This window comes from Myxine glutinosa, chromosome 11 (genome assembly GCF_964187855.1).
Source record: "Myxine glutinosa chromosome 11, kmMyxGlut1.1, whole genome shotgun sequence".
Classification (NCBI taxonomy): domain Eukaryota; kingdom Metazoa; phylum Chordata; class Myxini; order Myxiniformes; family Myxinidae; genus Myxine; species Myxine glutinosa.
Genome location: NC_136271.1, coordinates 10,236,929 through 10,260,916, shown reverse-complemented (window position 1 = coordinate 10,260,916; position 23,988 = coordinate 10,236,929). Strand labels below are relative to the sequence as shown.

General features: G+C 42.5%; 1 protein-coding gene across 1 annotated transcript in view; it reads left to right on the top strand.

Moving 5' to 3' along the window:
* Positions 1–23,988, top strand: part of LOC137436405 (interleukin-27 subunit beta) — a 43,497-nt gene that overhangs the window by 2,533 nt on the left and 16,976 nt on the right. The window contains exons 2-3 of the mRNA XM_068130157.2: positions 8,762–8,847; positions 8,946–9,054. Coding sequence (XP_067986258.2) covers positions 8,784–8,847; positions 8,946–9,054 — 173 coding nt within the window. The 5' untranslated portion in view covers positions 8,762–8,783. The remainder of the gene's footprint in view (positions 1–8,761; positions 8,848–8,945; positions 9,055–23,988) is intronic.

Here is a 23,988-nt window from a genome sequence, read left to right as displayed (position 1 = left end):
TGAGCATTGTTTGACCATTATCCAAACTAGGGATGATTATTATGGGACCATTATATAAACCAGGAATGAGTATTGTTTGACCATTATCCAAACTAGGGATGATTATTATGGGACCATTATATAAACCAGGAATGAGTATTGTTTGACCATTATCCAAACTAGGGATGATTATTATGGGACCATTATATAAACCAGGAATGAGCATTGTTTGACCATTATCCAATCGAGGGAAGGGATGATTATTATGGACCATTGTCCAAACCAGGAATGAGTATTATGGGACCATTATCTAACCCAGGGATGAGTATTATGGGACCATTATCTAACCCATGGATGAGAATTGTGGGACCATTTATATAAACCAGGAATGCGCATTGTGGGACTATTGTCCAAACTAGGAATGAGTATTATGGGACCATTGCCCAAACCAGGTATGAGTATTATGGGACCATTATCCAAACCAGGGATGAGCATTGTGGACCATGACTCTAATCCCCCCCCCCCCCCCCCTCCCTCCTCGGTGGCGACTGTTCTCCAACACCTTCGGTGGCGACTGCTCTCTTACACCTTCGATGGCGACTGTTCTCGAACACTTTTGGTGGCGACAGTTCTCTAGCTCCTTCGGTGGGGACTGCTCTCTAACACCTTCGGTGGCGACTGTTCTGTGACAGCTCCGGTGGTGACTGCTCTCTGACACCTCCGGTGGCGACTGCTCTCTGACACCTTCGGTAGCGACTGCTCTCTGACGCCTTTGGTGGCAGCTGTTCTCTGACACCTTTGGTGGCGGCTGTTCTCTGACACCTTTGGTGGTGGCTGTTCTCTGACACCTTTGGTGGCGGCTGTTCTCTGACACCTTTGGTGGCGGCTGTTCTCTGACACCTTTGGTGGCGGCTGTTCTTTGACACCTTTGGTGGCGACTGTTGTCTGACACCTTTGGTGGCAGCTGTTCTCTGACACCTTCGGTGGCGACTGCTCTCTGACACATTTGGTGGCGACTGTGCTCTGACACCTTCGGTGGCGACTGTCCTCCAACACCTTTGGTGGCGGCTGTTCTCTGACACCTTTGGTGGTGACTGTTGTCTGACACATTCGGTGACGACTGCTTTCTGACACCTTCGGTGGCGACTGCTCTCTGACACCTTCGGTGGCGACTGCTCTCTGACACCTTCGGTAGCGACTGCTCTCTGACACCTTCGGTGGCGACTGGTCTCTGACACCTTCGGTGGCGACTGGTCTCTGACACCTTCAGTGGCGACTGCTCTCTGACACCTTCGGTGGCGACTGCTCTCTGACACCTTCGGTGGCGACTGCTCTCTGACACCTTAGGTGGCGACTGCTCTCTGACACCTTCGGTGGCGACTGCTCTCTGACACCTTAGGTGGCGACTGCTCTCTGACACCTTAGGTGGCGACTGCTCTCTGACACCTTCGGTGGCGACTGCTCTCTGACACCTTCGGTGGCGACTGCTCTCTGACACCTTCGGTGGCGACTGCTCTCTGACACCTTCGGTGGCGTCTGCTCTCTGACACATTCGGTGGCGACTGCTCTCTGACACATTTGGTGGGGACTGTTCTCTGACACCTTCTGTGGTGACTGCTCTCTGACACCTTCGGGGCAGAGGTAATAAGTTACATCATCAATGATTCTAATGGATGAAGGAAGCAAAATCACAATAAATGGCCGGCCGGATAGCCGAGAGGTTTGCATGCTCACCTCTGAGCTGTCTAATTGCCACACAAGGAAATTCGGCGCAGGTGGAAGCCATTAGGCCCATGAAGCCTGCACAAGGCTCTTGATGCCTGCATAAGGCCCTCAATGCCTGCATAAGGCCCTCAATGCCTGTATAAGGCCCATGAGGCATGCACAAGGCACTCAATGCCTGTGTAAGGCCCTCCATGCCTGTGTAAGGCTCATGATGCCTGCGTAAGGCTCATGATGCCTGCGTAAGGCCCATGATGCCTGCGTAAGGCCCATGATGCCTGCACAAGGCCCATGATGCCTGCACAAGGCCCATGAAGCCTGCACAAGGCCCATGAAGCCTGCACAAGGCCCATGAAGCCTGCACAAGGCTCATGAAGCCTGCGCAAGGCCCATGAAGCCTGCGCAAGGCCCATGAAGCCTGCGCAAGGCCCATGAAGCCTGCACAAGGCCCATGAAGCCTGCACAAGGTGCATGAAGCCTCCGCAAACCTGCCAATATCCATATACCCGGCCGTCTTATCACACTGCATCTGATTGGTACCGTACCATACCTATCTAATTCTAATTTTAAGTCATCCACTGTCTCTGCTGCCACCACCTTTCCAGGGAGTCCATTCCATACATTAACTACTCGCTGAGTGAAATACACCTGTCTTGTTGTACGACTCGATATACACCACTGTACAGCTTCCAGTTTCACAGGCATGGTGAGGTATCAATGGGTGCCATCCCTTTGAGCGATGTTAAACTGGGCATCCTATTTGCCACCATTACTCAGTGGGTGTTAAATATCCCACAGTGCCCTTCACTCTTACTGAGTGAAAAGAGTCGGTGAGCTATTGTTGACATCTTGAGGAAATTACAAATTCCTGCTTTAACCAACAGGAGGCACTGCATCAGTGCCACAGCTGTGTCCTCAGCAAAGTTTGCCACCCTCAGCCATGTACTCCATACGAAAGAAGAAGAAGATCACAAATACAACAATGCTCATTGTTGTGGCAATATGAAGCAAATTCTAAAAAGTAGAATCTACATATATCTATACTACAAGAGGTGTGTGTGTGTGTGTGTGTGTGTGTGTGTGTGTGTGTGTGTGTGTGTGTGTGTGTGTGTGTGTGTGTGTGTGTGTGTGTGTGTGTGTGTGTGTGTGTGTGTGTGTGTGTGTGTCGCGTCGCCATTTTCCTCAGATGGCTGAGTGGATCTTCTTCAAACCGTCAAAGGTTCATCAGTGAGTGTCAGGGAGTATTTGAGCCCCCCCCCCCCCCCCCCCAAAAAGGAAAATTTTGAAAACAAATTGGATTTTTTTGCATTTTTTTAAAATCGCTCAACAGTGCCTAGGCCTTAGGAGCTATGTGAAAGGGAATATTAAAATGATCCCTGACCCCATTTCTTCGTGTTTTAGGTGTTTTAGGCCCCACATAAAATTTAGTGTTTTAGGCCCCACATAAAATTGAAACAAGTACAGATACATTCAAAGTACACCGCCCCCATGCCAAATAAATGAATAACATCCTCTGATGGCATCCCTGGTGTTGGGCTAGCGGCTAGGGTGCCGGCTTAGGATCCTAGGATCCTGGGTTCGAATCCCGGTCGATCGCTGAATTAACGCCAGGGGGGTTGACTCAGCCTGTTCATCCTTCCGAGGTCGGCTAATTGAGTACCAGTTCACTGGTAATTCCCTGTTTGTCGTTAAAGGCGGCAAAAAGGGTTGGCGTCAGGAAGGGCATCCGGCCGTAAAACATTGCTTCAAAAAGGGGACCAAAAAACAACAACAACCACGGTTCCCGAAAAAGGCCAACCCCCGCTTTGCGGGGAAAAATGGCCTCCAAAGGTGGTTATTTTTTTTATATCCTCTGGTGCAGCATTGCCTGGTTGCCTTCGGCACACAGCAATACCAGCATGCAGCACACAGAGAGACTCCATTGGGAGGGAAAGGTGTGCAATAATTGATTGATTAATTGCATAATTAAAATCAATAAACAATTATCATAAATTATTTTCTCAATCAATTGGCTCATAACATACCCAAACCACCAGTGTTTCAGCTGAAGCTGTAACTTTTTGAAAATTAATTAAATAAGTCATTAATTGAAAAAATTAAATAATTAATTGATTAATTAAAAATTAATTGATTGATTAATTGATTAATCAATAATTCAAAATATCCTTTATAGCCACATCACTTGGTCACTGTAATGTCCAAATATCAGCTTCATAGCTCAAAAGGTACCTGAGCTAATGCCCAGAAGACAAAGGAAATAAATAAGTACTTAATTAATCGATAATAATTAAGTAACTAATCAATTAATTGATTAATCCAAAAACAAAAAATACCGCTTTTGCCAAAGCACTTGCTCACTATTGTGCCGAAATTTCAGCTTCTTATCTCAAAGGATGGCTGATATATCACCTGGACAAACAAACAAGAAAACAAACAAGCACAGATACATTCAAAGTACACCGACCCCTTGCCAAATAATTAAATATCCTCCAGCGCGGCACTGCCGGGGGCGCCTTCGGCACCCGGCAATACTGCCATGCAGCGCATAGACTGTATTGGGTGGGAGAGGTGTACAATAATTGATTGATTAATTGCATAATTAAAATCGATAAAAGATGTTCATAAAATGTTTTTTTAATCAATTGGCTAATGGCATACCTAAACCACCAGTGCTTCATCCGAAGCTGTAACTTTTTGAAAATTTAATAAATGAGTCGTTAATCAAAAAAATTAAATAATTAATTGATTAATCAATAAATAATTAATCGATTGACTGATTAATCAATAAATCAAAAATAGCCTTTACAGCCAAATCACTTGGTCATTGGCATGTCCAAATATCAGCTTCCGAGCTCAAAAGATGCCTCAGATAATACCCAGAAGACAAAGGAAATAAATAAGTACTTTATTAATCGATAATAATTAAGTAACTAATCAATTAATTGATTTATAAAAAAACAAAAAATACCATTTTTTGACAAAGTACTTGCTCGCTATTGTGCCCAAATTTCAGCTTCCAAGCTCAAATTATGGCTGAGATATCGCCCGGACAAACAAACGAACAAACAAATGAAACACGGTCAGAGACCAAGGACTTGCCGGAATGTACTTTTTCGATCGGCCATTTTGGATCAAGTTTTTCTGTTTTTCCAAGATGGGGGCCGAAGCACCTGACCGATGACGTCATCATTATTTGTTTTCTAAACTAATTTATTCCTAGATTATGCTCAAGAAATTTCATCTTGATCGGATGAAGTTTTGTACTTGTCGAATTATGACGTCATAATGGAGGCACCTATGACATCATCATTAACATATTTTATTTCCCATGGAGAGTTCTTTCCAATGAGCCATGTCTCAATTTTTTTCTATTCAGCACTTTTGGAGATATAGAGATGCAAAGTTTTTCCAAGATGGCGGCCGAACCATGTGACCGATGACATCATTATTATTTTTTTTCTCCACCAGTTTATGCCGACATGGCGCTCAAGAAGTTGCATCTTGATTGGATGAAGTTTTGTACTTGTCGAATTATCGAATTATGACATCATAATGGAGGCCTTGGGCCAAGAGTTAAAAATTGGGCACAGTCTATTCCAGGGAAAGACAAATATGTATGTAAAGTATGGCGATGCTATGTCCAACGATGTAGACGTAGTACTGCGCACAAACAGACAAACACAGACAAACCAACCAACCAACATACTTGCCGGAATCTTTTCCGGCAAGTAACAAGAAAACAAACAACAGATACATTCAAAGTACACCGACCCCATGCCAAATAATTAAATATCCTCCAGCACGGCATTGCCGGGGTGCCCGGCAATACCGCCATGCAGCTCATAGAGACTGTATTGGGTGAGAAAGGTGTGCAACAATTGATTGATTAATTGCATAATTAAAATCAATAAAGAGTATCATAAAATATTTTTTAAATCAATTGGCTAATAACATAACTAAACCACTCGTGCTTCTTCCGAAGCTGCAACTTTTTGAAAATTAATTAAATAGGTCATTAATCAAAAAAATTAAATAATTAATTGATTAATTGATTAATCAATAAGTCAAAACTATCCTTTATAGCCACATCACTTGGTCACTGTCATGTCCAAATTTCAGCTTCCTAGCTCAAAAGGTGCCTGAGATATTGCCCAGATGAGAAAGAAAATAAATAAATGACTAATCATGGAAATAAATAAATAATAATCATCAAAATTTTAAATAAGTAATCAATTGGCTAATAGAACACATAAACTACCACCATTTCATCCGAATCTGTAAATTGAAAATATATATATATATATAGTCATTAATCGAATAATTAATCGATTGATTGATTAATCAATAAATCAAAAATAGCCTTTAAAGCCAAATCACTTGGTCATTGGCATGTCCAAATATCAGCTTCCTAACTCAAAAGGTGCCTGAGATGATGCACTGAAGAGAAAGGAAATACAGTCACGTGAAAAAGTAAGTACACCCCATGTAAAGTTTTGACTTTTTCAACATATTTCAACATTCAGCTATTTGATCTTCATTTCAACAATATTGATAGATAAAGGTGATATAATATAACAAATATCATGAAACATTTACATTTTGTAGTGCATTGTATAATTTAAATAAACATAAATGCAAATTTCATATGTGGAAAAAGTAAGGACACCCCATGAAATGTTTTTTGTCTTTTTAACATATGTGGACATATCAAAATTTGATCTTCATTCAAACAATATCTTTAGATAAAGGTGATCTAATTGAACAAAAAACAATGAAAAATTGACTTTGCAATAATTTATTCAACAAAAAATTAACAGAGATGCCATTTCCTTCTGTGGAAAAAGTAAGTACACCCTTGGCTCTAATAGGTGGTATTGCCCCCTTTGGCAGAAACAACCTCAAGTAAGCGTTTCTTATAACTGTCTACCAGACTCTGACATCGACTGGGAGAAATTTTTTCCCACTCCTCCATGCAGAATTCTTTCAGCTGTGCGATGTTTGAGGGGTTTCTTGCATGCACAGCTCGTTTCAAATCCCCCCACAACATCTCGATGGGATTTAGATCCGGGCTTTGACTTGGCCATTCCAGAACCCTCCATTTCTTTCTTTTCAGCCATTCCTTGGTGGATTTACTGATATGTTTAGGGTCATTGTCATATGGCAAGGTCCACCTTCGGTTGAGTTTCAACTTTCCGACAGATGGCCTCACATTATCCTCAAGCACCCTCTGGTACAATGAAGAATTCATAGTGGATTCTATGATGGTGAGCGGCCCAAGCCCTGAGGCAGCAAAGCTGCCCCAAACCATAATATTTCCACCACCATGCTTTACAGTTGGTATCAGGTTCTTGTGGTCAAATACTCTCTTTGGTTTTTGCCAAACATGTCTTCTGATACTGTGGACAAATAGGTCTACTTTTGACTCATCTGTCCAGAGCACATTGTTCCAGAAGTGCTGGTCTTTGCCTAGGTGTTCATTGGCAAACTTTAGTCTTGCCCTGATGTTCTTTCTGGACAGCAAAGGTTTCCTCCAGGCACACCTCCCATGTCGATCAAATTTGTGCAGCCTCTTTCTAATGGGAGACTCGTGCACTTTGACATCAACAGTGGCTAGAGCTACCTGTAGGTCCCGTGATGACATTCTGGGGTTCTTAGAGACTTCTTTCAGCATCTTGCTGTTTCCTCTCGGGCTGAACTTGCTGGGGCGGCCTGGCCTGAACAAGTTGGCAGTTGTTTGGAATCTTTTCCACCTGTAGATGATCTTCCGGACAGTCGAATGATTGATTTCAAATTGTTTGGAGATCTTTTAAAATCCCTTCGCAGACTCATAGGCATCTATAACCTTCTTTCTGAAGGCCTCAGAGAGCTATTTTGATCTAGGCATGGTGACGCTGCACACTTCAACAACAAAGAGCAAACTAAACTAAATGTCTGAGGTTTAAATAAGACAGGTTCCTCCAATATCCTCTCCAACGATGTTCTAATCATTTGCACCTGAGCTGGTGCACCTGATTCTAATTTTAGGTATTTGAAGTCGTGATAAATGTTGGGGTGTACTTACTTTTTCCACATGCGAAATTTGCATTTATGTTTATTTAAATTATACAATGGACTACAAAATGTAAATGTTTCATGATATTTGTTATATTATATCACCTTTATCTATCAATATTGTTGAAATGAAGATCAAATAGCTGTATGTTGAAATATGTTGAAAAAGTCAAAGGTTTACATGGGGGGTACTTACTTTTTCACATGACTGTATATAAGCACTTGATTGAATGAATAAATATATGAATGATCGTTTTTAAGGCCATTTTCCCCGCTAGAGCGGGGGTTAGCCTTGTGGGCCCCATGACAATCATGGTTCCCTGTTTGAGGCAATGTTTTTATGGCCGGATGCCCTTCCTGACGCCAACCCTTCGTCACCTCCTACGACACGCAGGGACACGGTGTACCCATTCTAAACCGGGGTACACACCGGGATCATTCATCCCAGCAAGCTGGTACTCAATTTGCCGACCTCGGAAGGATGACAGGCTGAGTCAACCCCCCTGGCGTTAATTCAGCGATCGACCGGGATTCGATAATAATTGATTGATTGATCGATAAATAATTAAGTAACTCATCAATTAATTGATTAATCATAAAACAAAAAATAGCGTTTTTGACAAAGGACTTACTCACTATTGTGCCCAAATTTCAACTTCGTAGCTCAAAGGATGGCTGAGATATCGCCTGGACAAACAAGAAAGAAAACAAGCAAGCAAACAAACAAACAACCAGAGTGAAAACTGAGTACCCCCTTTCAGCGTGCGTTATTACCGAGTCCCCTTTGGTGCCCGGCAATGACGTTATGCAGCGCCTGGAGATGGCATAGGAAAAGAGTGGTGTGCAACAAGAAAACAAAATTTGATTTCTTATAGATGCCAATAGGAAGAGCACAGGCAATGCCAGGTACCCCTGCTAGTACTGTATATGTACAAGTTTAATCGATCATAAAGATCAGACTCCACAGTCTGCACCATCTTTGTTTCTGACACCCATGTTCTTTGGTCAGTCTCTCTTTTCCTACAGTGATAATGGGATTCCAGCCACTTATCGCTGCTTTATTCTGCATTTTCACGCGTCTCTGCCAAGGAGAAGGTGCGGATTGTGCTTCTCATCCGATTCGAGAACGATATAAAATATGTTTGTGGATAATCATATGATAATCATGTAATGCTTTGGTTTCTGATTTTCAGATCATTTGCAGATCACCTGCAGATCTCGTTTCTACCCACACAATGTTACCTGCCACTGGACGTTAGACGAGGAGTATCGTCCGGCATCCGAGGTCCACGCTATATACCGGTACCTCGGAAATGACATTCCCAACCCTAACCTTCATGGAAAGATAGAATCTTGTATTTTTTTCAGAGATTCATTCCATGGACGAGTTGGCAATTATCTGTACGACAAAATGAGGACTCTTAGTGTCTGGACAATTATTCTGACAAATCTGGTACCTTGGATACATTCGCTTTCATTTTGGATCGAGATGTAATTTCCACGCCAGATAATCATGGAACAGTTTGCCAATTATATTCCTTTTAAAAAATCCCCTCGGATTAGAAAGTACTTCCTGCAGTCGTGGCCAAAAATATTGGCACCCTTGCACTTTTTTCAAATAATGCATAATTTCTTCCAGAAAATTGTTGAAATTAAAAAATATTTTGGTATCCACAAATAAATTTCTTTGGTTTGCAGCGGAAAAAACAAACAAAAAAAGCTGAAAAAATTACTAAATCTTACCTTATTCCACACATAAATCCTAAAATGGCCCGGACAATATTATTGACACCTTTTAGAAGTTGTTAGAAATAATTAGATTTCAAGGAGGCGATTCTCCTTTACTTTGGAATTGAACTCACCTGTTGTGAGGTGCAGGTGCCTGCAATATAAAAATCACTCATTCAACCAGTTTGAATGTAGAAAAGGAGTCATTCTGCTGTTTTGTGTCACTGTGTGCACCGCAATGAGCATGGAGAAAAGAAAGAAAACCAGAGAATTGTCTGAGGAGGTCAGACACAATATTGTAGGCAAGCATGGACAATCTCAAAGCTACAAGTCCATCTCCAGAGACCTTGATGTTCCTGTGTCCACCGTACGCAATGCTATCAAGAAGTTTAAGGCCCATGGCGCTGTAGCCAACCTCCCTGGATGTGGCCGCAAGAGAAACCTTGATCGAAGATTGCAGCGAAGGATTGTTCGAATGGTGGAGAAAGCACCTTGATCAACTGCCAAACAGATTCAAGCTGATCTTCAGACACAGGTACAACAGTTTCAACTCACACCATCCATCGCCAACTCAATGAAAGGGGGTTCTATCGTAGGAGACCCAGGAGAACCCAACTGCTGAGAGAAAGACAAAAGAAAGGCTGACTGGAGTTTGCCAAAACACCTGAACTAGCCAAAATACTTCTGCGAGAATGTCCTGTGGACAGATGAGACCAAATTAGAGCTTTTTGGTAAAGCACATCATCTCTATGTTTACAGAAAACAAAATGAAGCCTTTAGAGAAAAGAACACCTTCCCTACAGTCAAACATGGAGGAGATTCAGTGATGTTTTGGGGTTGCTGTGCTGCCTCTGGCACGGGTGCCTTGGATGTGTGCATGGCATCATGAAATCAGGAGATTGCCAAGGCATGTTGGAGCGCAATGTTCAACCCAGTGTCAGAAAGCTGGGTCTCCGTCGAAGGTCATGGGTCTTGCAGCAGGACAATGACCCCAAACACACTTTAAAAAGCACCCAGGAATGATTCAAAACAAAACGCTGGAGTGTTCTGAAGTGGCCAGCAATGAGTCCAGATCTAAATCCCATTGAAAACCTGTGGGGAGATCTGAAAAACAGTTGGGAGAAGGCACCCTTCAAATCTGGGAGAACTGGAGCAGTTTGCACAAGAAGATTGGGCCAAACTACCAGTAGAGAGGTGTAGGAAGCTCATTCATGGCTACAGGAAGTGCTTCCCTGCAGTTATTTTGTCCAACGGCCGTGCTACCAAATATTAAGTCAAGGGTGTCAATAATTTTGTCAATCCCATTTCATTTTATTTTATGATTTAAAAGGATATTTAAAGTTCTGAATAAAAAACAAAGGTTCTGTAATATTAACAGTGAAATAAAGAATTGTGGAGACAAAATACTTTTGGCAATTTCAACTTATTTTTAGAGAAAATTGTGAGTTATTTGAAAAAAGTGCAACGGTGCCAATATTTTTGTCCACGACTGTATGTCTCAACTTCGGAGGAAATCGTGTAGCTTTATTTAATAAAATAAGCAAATGGAATGGAAATAAATATATACAGTCATGTGAAAAAGTAAGTACACCCCATGTAAAGTTTTGACTTTTTCAACATATTTCAACATATTTCAACATATAGCTATTTGATCTTCATTTCAACAATATTGACAGATAAAGGTGATATAATATAACAAATATCATGAAACATTTACATTTTGTAGTCCATTGTATAATTTAAATAAACATAAATGCAAATTTCGCATGTGGAAAAAGTAAGTACACCCCTACATTTATCACTACTTCAAATACCTTCAAATTAGAATCAGGTGCACCAGCTCAGGTGCAAATGATTAGAACATCGTTCGAGAGGATCTTGGAGGAACCTGTCTTATTTAAACCTCAGACATTTAGTTTGGTTTGCTCTTTGTTGTTGAAGTGTGCGGCGTCACCATGCCTCGATCAAAGAGCTCTCTGAGGCCTTCAGAAAGAAGGTTATAGATGCCTACGAGTCTGGGAAGGGATTTAAAAAGATCTCCAAACAATTTGAAATCAATCATTCGACTGTCTGGAAGATCATCTACAAGTGGAGAGGATTCCAAACAACTGCCAACTTGTTCAGACCAGGCCGCCCCAGCAAGTTCACCCCTAGAGCAGACCGCAAAATGATGAAAGAAGTCTCGAAGAAACCCAGAATGTTATCACGGGACCTACAGGTAGTTCTTGCCACAGTTGATGTCAAAGTGCACGAGTCTACCATTAGAAAGAGGCTGCACAAATGTGATCTACATGGGAGGTGTGCCAGGAGGAAACCTTTGCTGTCCAGAAAGAACATCAGGGCAAGACTAAAGTTTGCCAATGAACACCTAGGCAAAGACCAGCATTCCTGGAACATTGTGCTCTGGACAGATGAGTCAAAGGTAGAGCTATTTGGCCATAGTACCAGAAGACATGTTTGGCAAAAACCAAAAACAGCATTTGACCACAAGAACCTGATACCAACTGTAAAGCATGGTGGTGGAAATATTATGGTTTGGGGAAGCTTTGCTGCATCAGGGCCTGGGCAGCTCACCATCATATAATCCACTATGAATTCTTCATTGTACCAGAGGGTGCTTGAGGATAATGTGAGGCCATCTGTCGGAAAGTTTAAGCTCAACCGAAGGTGGACCTTGCAACATGACAATGACCCTAAACATACCAGTAAAGCCACCAAGGAATGGCTGAAAATAAAGAAATGGAGGGTTCTGGAATGGCCAAGTCAAAGTCCGGATCTAAATCCCATCGAGATGTTGTGGGAGGATTTGAAACGAGCTGTGCATGCAAGAAACCCCTCAAACATCGCACAGCTGAAAGAATTCTGCATGGAGGAGTGGGCAAAAATTTCTCCCAGTCGATGTCAGAGACTGGTAGACAGTTATAAGAAACGCCTACTTGAGGTTGTTTCTGCCAAAGGGGGCAATACCACCTATTAGAGCCAAGGGTGTACTTACTTTTTCCACATGCGAAATTTGCATTTATGTTTATTTAAATTATACAATGGACTACAAAATGTAAATGTTTCATGATATTTGTTATATTATATCACCTTTATCTATCAATATTGTTGAAATGAAGATCAAATAGTTGTATGTTGAAATATGTTGAAAAAGTCAAAACTTTACATGGGGTGTCCTTACTTTTTCACGTGACTGTATATACACATTAAAACTAATTGCTCACTGCCTTTTAATGCGAGATTCCATAAATTTTTATGAGATAGGGAATGTGGTAATTACAACTGTATTTTATTGGCAATCTATCCATTGGTTGGGCCGAGCCATGAAGCCTTAAGAAACAATCACAAAAGTAAAGTCCCATTCCTTATGTAGGGTTGACCCCTTGAGTTGAATAGAAAACGAAAGCAGCCATTGTGAAGGAGTGTAAGATCCCTTTATTTCCGATCATTGCTGATTGATCTGGTTTTATTGACATTTTGATATCTTGAGTTCCAGAAGTTAAAATACAAATCCTTAGTAATATTTTTATTCAGCCAATTATGAACCCACGATCTCAAGAACACCAACCAGGTCTCATGATCCTCATCGCGAGGTTATCGTAGAAAGGAAGAAGTAGAAGAAGAAGATCCAATCATCTTGCATCTTCAGACACATCGGGCTGCCATTTTCCATTGGGGCACAACTAGGGCAGTTTTCCTTTGGCTAAGGGTAAAGGTCCTGGACGGGTCGTCACACCGACGTAGGATACTCAAATGGCTCATTCTTGCCAATAAGCCGGGTCTAGTTTTCCCGACCTCAGGAGTATGACAGGGTGAGTCAATCCACCTGGTATTATTTAAATGGAATCGCAGGAGTTTGAAGGCAGAACTCTTCGACGTTAAGCCAGCTGCCTTAACCCTTAACTACCCAAAGTGTATCGAGCCCCTCTGGGGCACCCTCTCGTTGACTGTATTTGCTTTGAGTTGGGTATATACTCATATCGGTAAAAACAAATGAGCAACTACGCGCGATCCCTCCATTTCTGGTGTTTTTGGATGTTTTTGGATGTTGCAGCCTGTTTTTGGATGTTTTTTTCAACCAAGTAAAAGATAAACTGATTTGAAAGTTTTCAAATCCAGTGATCAAAACTTTGAGCTCCACTTATGGGTCGGTGAGGGGAGTATGACAAAAACACTCCTAATGGCCGCTAGAGATATATCTAAATCCTTCGAATCTCAGTTGGTTTTTTTTTGAAAAATATTAAAAAGACAGGGAGAGGGAGAGGGGGTGAAATATTTCTTTCTTTGAACTTTGACCTCAAGCTTTTTTTCCCCATAAACCAAACTTTGGGTGGGCTAATTGGATGGAAATTAGTGGGCGATGAGCGTCATGTTTTAAGGTTTTTTTTGGCAATGTCTGAAAAGCTCAAAAAAATTTTTTTTTTTTTCGAAATAATCTGGGCGGGCTCACTTTACGTAGTTAAGCCAACACCAGGCTTCTAGGTCACCATATACCCATATTAATACAAATACAGTGCATTCAGAAAGTGTTCAGACCCCTTCACTTTTTTCACATTTTGTTATGTCGCAGCCTTGTGCTGAAATCGTTTAAACTAGCCGAAACCCGTGGAACATCCACGGAAGGGAGGATGTGGTGTATGGATAGAGTGTACCATTATGGATGGCATAGGGGAGCGCTCATGGGATCTTCTTCTTCCGTTAAGCTCCAATTTTTTCTCTTTAAGTTAAGTCCAATCAGTCCTCTCTGCTCGAAGTGCTCAGGCCATGCCTTCCCGCTCTCATACTTTTATTGCCGTTCGGTGTAGAAAGGGATTGACATATCGTTCGTCTGTTTCAACTCGTTGTCTTTAAGCTTCCTTACGTCTCGCCACCTGCTACACCTCTCTGAGTTACGAGGATTTATGCAACGCACCCCGAGTATCGCAACGTCACTCCATTTAACTTTATGAAAATGACGATAGACGTTTCCTTATATATCCTAATGTAAATGTTCAAGGGAATAAAAAGACCATTTGGTTCACACCACCCATGTTCACACCACTCGACTGTCCAATCAGCGGACGGCTCGCTTCGCCTTCGCCCAGCAGACGCCAATACGATGGCATCGTAAGATGGCGTCGTATCGGCAGTTAATCGAATACTTTTGGGCCCCAACGTCGGCTAATTCTGATTTTTTGAGTATGGCTGTACGTGATAAACGTACAGTTCGTCGATCGTAAATCCATGAGTGCCGTGGGCATCGGGTCACTGGGTGCGGCGTAAAAGGGATAACGAAGTCGAGTCCTTACGCTATTATTATATAGATTCATTTTTTCCCTCATCAATCTGCACTCAATACCCCATAATGACAAAGAGCAAACAGGATTTTAGAAAGTTTTGCAAATTTATTAAAAAGAAAAAACTGAAAATATCACATTGACATAAGTATTCATACCTTTTGCTATGACACTTGAAATTTAGCTCAAGTGCCTCCCATTTCTCTTGATCATCTTTGAGATGTTTCTACACCTTGATTGGAGTCCACCTGTGGTAAATTCAATTGATTGGACATGATTTGGAAAGGCACACACCTCTCTAGATAAGGTCTCACAGCTGACAATGCATATCAGAGCAAAAACCAAGCCATGAGGTCGAAGGAACTGCCTGCAGAGCTCAGACAGGATTATGTCGAGGCACAGATCTGGGGAAGCCTACAAAAAAAATTCTGCTGCATTGAAGGTTCCCAAGAGCACAGTGGCCTCCATAATTATTAAATGGAAGAAGTTTGGAACAACCAGGACTCTTCCTGGAGCTGGCCACCCGGCCAAACTGAGCATTTGGGGGAGAAGGGCCTTGGTATTAGAGGTGACCAAGAACCCGATGGTCACTCTGGCTGAACTCCAGAGATCCTGTGTGGAGATGGGAGAAACTTCCAGAAGGACAACCATCACTGCAACACTCTACCGATCTGGGCTTTATAGGGCTGCAGATTATTGTCAAAAAGCGCCTTTAAAATGGCGGAACTGGCAACTAGCTTCCTACCAGCTACTTTTGGTATTTTTATAAAGTAGGAGCCTTAACAAGTTCACAAACCAAACATACCCAGAATACCCCTGGGGGAACATGCTTAAATGACGTCATCAAAATGGCCACCAAAATTGTAAAGTTTGGCATTGTGTACAGGTGCTGACGTGGTACCTAACCGTTTATATAGTAGTTTTACTGTCGAGAGAAAAAACATCAGCCTTTTCCTGGGATGAACACTTTCATTTGTGGAGAACCAGAGAATAAAAAGAATGGAATAAAACTTACAGCAGCGAATATGAAGCCAGCAGAAGTTCGTGAGAATGTGCTTACAACAATGGTTCTGATTACAAAAATGATTCCCAAATACTTCACCATACAGTTAGTATTATTCGCAGAAACATAGAAAAATTACAACCAACAACTGAATACCCTAATACCCAAGAAATTGATCTCAATGCATCAGCTGCGTTTAATTTAAATATTATTTAAATATTATTTAAATATTTAAATTAAATTATTAAATTAATTTAAATGCATTTAAATGAAATGCATGCATTTAAATTAATTTATTATTTTAATATTATTTAAATATTATTTTAAATATTATTAAATATAATTAATAATATTATTTTTAAATATTATCGATATAATAATAGCGTAAGGACTCGACTTTGTTATCCCTTTTACGCCGCACCCAGTGACCCAATGCCCACGGCACTCATGGATTTATGATCGACGAACCGCGCTCTTTGTTTATCACGTACAGCCATACTCGAAAAATCTGAATTAGCCGACGTTGGGGCCCAAAATCATCCGATTAACTGCCGATACGACGCCATCTTACGACGCCATCGTATTGGCATCTGCTGGGCGAAGGCGAAGCGAGCCGTCCGCTGATTGGACAGTCGAGTGGTGTGAACATGGGTGGTGTGAACCAAATGGTCTTTTTATTCCCTTGAACATTTACATTAGGATATATAAGGAAATGTCTTTATTGTCATTTTAATAAAGTTAAATGGAGTGACGTTGCAATACTCGGGGTGCGTTGCATAAATCCTCGTAACTCAGAGAGGTGTAGCAGGTGGCGAGACGTAAGGAAGCTTAAAGATAACGAGCTGAAAACAGACGAACGATATGTCAATCTCTTTCTACACCGAACGGAAATAACAGTATGAGAGCGGGAAGGCATGGCCTGAGCACTTCGAGCAGAGAGGACTGATTGGACTTAACTTAAAGAGAAAAAATTGGAGCTTAACGGAAGAAGAAGATCCCATGAGCGCTCCACTATGCCATCCATAATGGTACACTCTATCCATACACCACATCCTCCCTTCCGTGGATGTTCCATGGGTTTCACGTCTTTATCGTCATTTTAATAAAGTTAAATGGAGTGACGTTGCGATACTCGGGGTGCGTTGCATAAATCCTCGTAACTCAGAGAGGTGTAGCAGGTGGCGAGACGTAAGGAAGCTTAAAGATAACGAGCTGAAAACAGACGAACGATATGTCAATCTCTTTCTACACCGAACGGAAATAAAAGTATGAGAGCGGGAAGGCATGGCCTGAGCACTTCGAGCAGAGAGGACTGATTGGACTTAACTTAAAGAGAAAAAATTGGAGCTTAACGGAAGAAGAAGATCCCATGAGCGCTCTCCTATGCCATCCATAATGGTACACTCTATCCATACACCACATCCTCCCTTCCGTGGATGTTCCACGGGTTTCGGCTAGTCTATATAATAATAGTGTAAGGACTCGACTTTGTTATCCCTTTTACGCCGCACCCAGTGACCCGATGCCCACGACACTAATGGATTTATGATCTACGAACCGCGCTCTTTGTTTATCACGTACGGCCATACTCGAAAAATCTGAATTAGCCAACGTTGGGGCCCAAAAGCATCCGATTAACTGCCGATATGACGCCATATTACTGGCGTCTGCTGGGTGAAGGCGAAGCAAGCCGTCCGCTGATTGGACAGTCGAAGGCGACAGCAAGCCGTCCACTGAGTGGACAATCCTGAGCATGCATTTGTGCCGGTATCGTCGATCGTGATGTACGCTAACCTCATCAGTTGGGTTTACCATAATTTCTTCCAACCGCGCTCTTTGTTTAGCACGTACAGCCATACTCGAAAAATCTGAATTAGTCGACTTTGGGGCCCAAAAGCATCCGATTAACTGCCGATACGACGCCATCCTCCCTTCCGTGGATGTTCCACGGGTTTCGGCTAGTTAAATATTAATATTATTAAATACAACATTTAAATCAGATGCTAGTATCATTTTATTACAGATCAGGACACAGGGACCCTCAATGAAAAAATAAAATACAAAAACTCAATAAAAATGTCGGCCAGCTTGATGACGTCACTTGAACATGTTCCACCAAGGGGATTCTGGGTATTTTTGGTGTGTGAAGTAGTCAGGGCCCATACTTTATAAAAAATATCAAAATTAGCTGGTAGGAAGCGAGTTGCCACTTCACCCTCATTTTCATGCTCAATCTGCAGCCCTATTATGGCAGAGTGGCCAGACGGAAGCCTCTCCTCAGTGAAAGACATGAAAGCCCAGAGAATCTTGTTTCTCACAGTCTGAGAGTCCTTTAGGTGCTTTTTTGCAAACTCCAAGCGGGCTTTCATGTGTCTTTCAATGAGGAGAGGCTTCCGTCTGGCCACTCTGCCATAAAGCCCAGATCGGTGGAGTGTTGCAGTGATGGTTGTCCTTCTGGAAGTTTCTCCCATCTCCACACAGGATCTCTGGAGCTCAGCCAGAGTAACCATCGGGTTCTTGGTCACCTCTCATACCAAGGCCCTTCTCCCCCGAATGCTCAGTCTGGCCGGGCGGCCAGCTCTAGGAAGAGTCCTGGTTTTTCCAGACTTCTTCCATTTAAGAATTATGGAGGCCACTGTGCTCTTGGGAACCTTCAATGCAGCAGAGATTTTTTTTGTAGGCTTCCCCAGATCTGTGCCTCGACACAATCCTGTCGCTGAGCTCTGCAGGCAGTTCCTTCGACCTCATGGCTTGGTTTTTGCTCTGATATGCATTGTCAGCTGTGACACCTCGTATGGACAGGTGTGTGCCTTTCCAAATCATGTCCAATCAATTGAATTTACCACAGGTGGACTCCAATCAATGTGTGGAAACATCTCAAAGATGATCAAGAGAAATGGGAGGCACCTGAGCTAAATTGCAAGTGTCATAGCAAAGGGTATGAATACTTATGTAAATGTGATATTTCAGTTTTTTTTTTTAAATAAATTTGCAAAACTTTCTAAAATCCTGTTTTCTCTTTGTCATTATGGGGTATTGAGTGTAGATTGATGAGGGAAAAAAAGAATTTAAACGATTTCAGCATGAGGCTGCAACATAACAAAATGTGAAAAAAATGAAGGGGTCTGAAAACTTTCTCAATGCACTGTAGGTATATGGAGGAAGAACTCATGTAGAGTATTGCAGTTAACATGTGAAGTAACAATATCAAAGAAAATAACGTTAGGAGGAAGCTGAAGGTGTGAATGTTTGCTTAAAGAAAACTTCCAAGACACTAAATAGTTGAAGAACTTCTTTGCAGACAAACAAACCTGTCTCCCAAACATTCTAAGTTTAAATGAAAATAAGAATTATGTCTACTTCCAGGGATGAGAGGTTGAGCTATGGTTTGAGTCTAGAAAGGTTAGCATAACTGTGACTTACCTATAGTTTTAGTATGGAAAGGTTAGCATAACTATGACCTATACCTATAGTTTCAGTATTGAAAGGTGAGCATAACTGTGACTTACCTACAGTTTCAGTATTGAAAGGTTAGCATAACTGTGACTTACCTATAGTTTCAGTATGGAAAGGTTAGCATAACTATGACCTATACCTATAGTTTCAGTATTGAAAGGTGAGCATAACTGTGACTTACCTATGATTTCAGTCTAAAAAGGTTAGCGTAACTATGACCTATACCTATGGTTTCAGTACATAAAGGTGAGCATAACTGTGACTTACCTATGGTTTCAGTATAGAAAGGTGAGCATAACTATGGCTTACCTATATGGTTTGAGTCTGGAAAGGTTAGCGTAACGATGACTTACCTATGGTTTTAGTCTAGAAAGGTTAGCGTAACTATGGCTTTTTTTTTTTTTTTTTTTTTTTTTTTTTTTGCATACAAGATCGAGGCTCGTGAAAGAGCGAACATTAATCACACAGAAAGACAAACCGACACATAAAACATATAACATCGGGAGCGGTAGACAAGATGGGGCGAGAGGGGGAGGACACAAACACAACATTATTTTGAGAGCAGGGACCGAGAGACATGGAGACATCGAGAGATCTGTGAGAGGGAGAGGGCATTGGGGGGAGGGGCATGGGAAGGGGGGGGGGGTGGGAGAGGTATAAAACACATGTACACTGCCAGGACTTCCAGGAAAGAAGTTGGAATTTCAAACAAGGTGGATCTGGGGTGAATTAGCGGGGGTAGAAAAGATCAAGGTTTTGGATGGGGGAAGATAAGAGATGGTGGTGAACAGCTGTTTTAAAGACCTGGAGGGACGAGTGGGATTGAAGGGAGTGAGGGAGTTTGTTCCAGAGGCGGGAGAAAAGAGGAATGAAAGAGTGAAGGTGAGCAGAGAGCCGAGATTTCGGCAGTTTAACCATCAGAGGGTTGCTGGCAGATCTTGTGCGACCTGTAGGAATATTTGGGGGACAGAGCACAGAGAGAGCTGGGGGTGCAAGGCCGGAGAGGAGTCGGTAGAAGACAGAAAGACCACCTACCTGCCTGCGGTGAGTGAGTGAAAGGCCCTCAGAGATAGCTTCATCGCGGGAGATTCCAATAATTCTGAAAGCTTTGGTTTCGACAGCGTGAAGCCGAGCTAGGTGTGAGGCAGGAGCACCGGCCCATAGGGGAGAACAGTATTCCATTGAGCTGCGGATGAAAGCCTTGTATGTGGTGAGGAGCTCAGGTGTGCCGAGGAAGGACTTCGCACGACGGAGGATGCCCAGTCGGCGACTGGCTTTGGAGTCCACCTTGGAAATGTGGTTTTCCCAAGAAAGATCATGGCAGATAGTGAGACCCAAAAGCTTGAGCGACAGAACTTCTTGGAGAGGATTGTTGAGAAAGTAGATGGGAGGGTTGTCCAGTCGATCTTTTCGGAGAGACATAGTAAGAGTGTGAGATTTGTCAGGATTGAAAGACATGTTCCACTTGTTTGACCAGTCTGTGATTTTGTCCAAGTCTTCAGAGAGTGAGGAGGCTGCAGACTGCCGATGTGAGGGCAGAGGAATGGAGCGGCAGAGAGTGGAGTCATCAGCAAAGAGATAGAGAGGATTTTCTGGAGAGTCGGAGAGATCATTGATAAAGACCAGAAAAAGCACAGGGCCCAGAACACTGCCTTGGGGAACTCCAGCCTGAACAGGAAGGGGGAGATTAGATAAATCCATTCAGGGCCACACGTTGACTACGACCAGAGAGGAAGTCCGCAAGCCATGCATGGAGATTTCCATGGATACCATAGGAGGAGAGTTTGGTGAGCAGAGCTGGGTGCCAGACCGTATCGAAGGCACGTGATATGTCGAGGGAGACAGCTCTGATTTCCTGTTTGGCATTGAGGACCTCCATCCATTGTTGAGACAGCAGAAGCAGCATGTCCAGAGTAGAGTGACCTGGTCTGAAACCAAATTGATGATCAGAGATCAAGCCGTTGGAGAAGAGGAAAGATTTCATATCCGAAGCAATGATGGATTCCATGACTTTGCTGATAATTGGGAGCAGGCTGATTGGTCTGTAGTTGCAAGGATCCGTTTTTGCACCTTTTTTGTGTAAAGCGGTAATGTTTGCTGATTTCCAGGATGCTGGCAGATGACCTTGAGCAAAAGAGAGGGTGAAAAGGACAGAGAGAGGGTGAGATAGAGCAGCAGAGCAGGATTTTAGGACCCGTGGGCTGATGCCGTCTGGTCCAGTTGCAGAATCAGAGTCGAGGTTAGATGGTTACCTATTACCTATGGTTTGAGTCTAGAAAGGTTAGCGTAACTATGGCTTACCTATGGTTTGACTCTAGAAAGGTTAGCGTAACTATGGCTTACCTATGGTTTGACTCTAGAAAGGTTAGCGTAACTATGGCTTACCTATGGTTTGAGTCTAGAAAGGTTCGCGTAACGATGGCTTACCTATGGTTTGAGTCAAGAAAGGTTAGTGTAACGATGACTTACCGATATTTTGAGTCTAGAAAGGTTAGAAAGGTTAGTCAATGCATCAGCTGCGTTTAATTTAAATATTATTTAAATATTATTTAAATATTTAAATTAAATTATTAAATTAATTTAAATGCATTTAAATGAAATGCATGCATTTAAATTAATTTATTATTTTAATATTATTTAAATATTATTTTAAATATTATTAAATATAATTAATAATATTATTTTTAAATATTATCGATATAATAATAGCGTAAGGACTCGACTTTGTTATCCCTTTTACGCCGCACCCAGTGACCCAATGCCCACGGCACTCATGGATTTATGATCGACGAACCGCGCTCTTTGTTTATCACGTACAGCCATACTCGAAAAATCTGAATTAGCCGACGTTGGGGCCCAAAATCATCCGATTAACTGCCGATACGACGCCATCTTACGACGCCATCGTATTGGCATCTGCTGGGCGAAGGCGAAGCGAGCCGTCCGCTGATTGGACAGTCGAGTGGTGTGAACATGGGTGGTGTGAACCAAATGGTCTTTTTATTCCCTTGAACATTTACATTAGGATATATAAGGAAATGTCTTTATTGTCATTTTAATAAAGTTAAATGGAGTGACGTTGCAATACTCGGGGTGCGTTGCATAAATCCTCGTAACTCAGAGAGGTGTAGCAGGTGGCGAGACGTAAGGAAGCTTAAAGATAACGAGCTGAAAACAGACGAACGATATGTCAATCTCTTTCTACACCGAACGGAAATAACAGTATGAGAGCGGGAAGGCATGGCCTGAGCACTTCGAGCAGAGAGGACTGATTGGACTTAACTTAAAGAGAAAAAATTGGAGCTTAACGGAAGAAGAAGATCCCATGAGCGCTCCACTATGCCATCCATAATGGTACACTCTATCCATACACCACATCCTCCCTTCCGTGGATGTTCCATGGGTTTCACGTCTTTATCGTCATTTTAATAAAGTTAAATGGAGTGACGTTGCGATACTCGGGGTGCGTTGCATAAATCCTCGTAACTCAGAGAGGTGTAGCAGGTGGCGAGACGTAAGGAAGCTTAAAGATAACGAGCTGAAAACAGACGAACGATATGTCAATCTCTTTCTACACCGAACGGAAATAAAAGTATGAGAGCGGGAAGGCATGGCCTGAGCACTTCGAGCAGAGAGGACTGATTGGACTTAACTTAAAGAGAAAAAATTGGAGCTTAACGGAAGAAGAAGATCCCATGAGCGCTCTCCTATGCCATCCATAATGGTACACTCTATCCATACACCACATCCTCCCTTCCGTGGATGTTCCACGGGTTTCGGCTAGTCTATATAATAATAGTGTAAGGACTCGACTTTGTTATCCCTTTTACGCCGCACCCAGTGACCCGATGCCCACGACACTAATGGATTTATGATCTACGAACCGCGCTCTTTGTTTATCACGTACGGCCATACTCGAAAAATCTGAATTAGCCAACGTTGGGGCCCAAAAGCATCCGATTAACTGCCGATATGACGCCATATTACTGGCGTCTGCTGGGTGAAGGCGAAGCAAGCCGTCCGCTGATTGGACAGTCGAAGGCGACAGCAAGCCGTCCACTGAGTGGACAATCCTGAGCATGCATTTGTGCCGGTATCGTCGATCGTGATGTACGCTAACCTCATCAGTTGGGTTTACCATAATTTCTTCCAACCGCGCTCTTTGTTTAGCACGTACAGCCATACTCGAAAAATCTGAATTAGTCGACTTTGGGGCCCAAAAGCATCGGATTAACTGCCGATACGACGCCATCCTCCCTTCCGTGGATGTTCCACGGGTTTCGGCTAGTTAAATATTAATATTATTAAATACAACATTTAAATCAGATGCTAGTATCATTTTATTACAGATCAGGACACAGGGACCCTCAATGAAAAAATAAAATACAAAAACTCAATAAAAATGTCGGCCAGCTTGATGACGTCACTTGAACATGTTCCACCAAGGGGATTCTGGGTATTTTTGGTGTGTGAAGTAGTCAGGGCCCATACTTTATAAAAAATATCAAAATTAGCTGGTAGGAAGCGAGTTGCCACTTCACCCTCATTTTCATGCTCAATCTGCAGCCCTATTATGGCAGAGTGGCCAGACGGAAGCCTCTCCTCAGTGAAAGACATGAAAGCCCAGAGAATCTTGTTTCTCACAGTCTGAGAGTCCTTTAGGTGCTTTTTTGCAAACTCCAAGCGGGCTTTCATGTGTCTTTCAATGAGGAGAGGCTTCCGTCTGGCCACTCTGCCATAAAGCCCAGATCGGTGGAGTGTTGCAGTGATGGT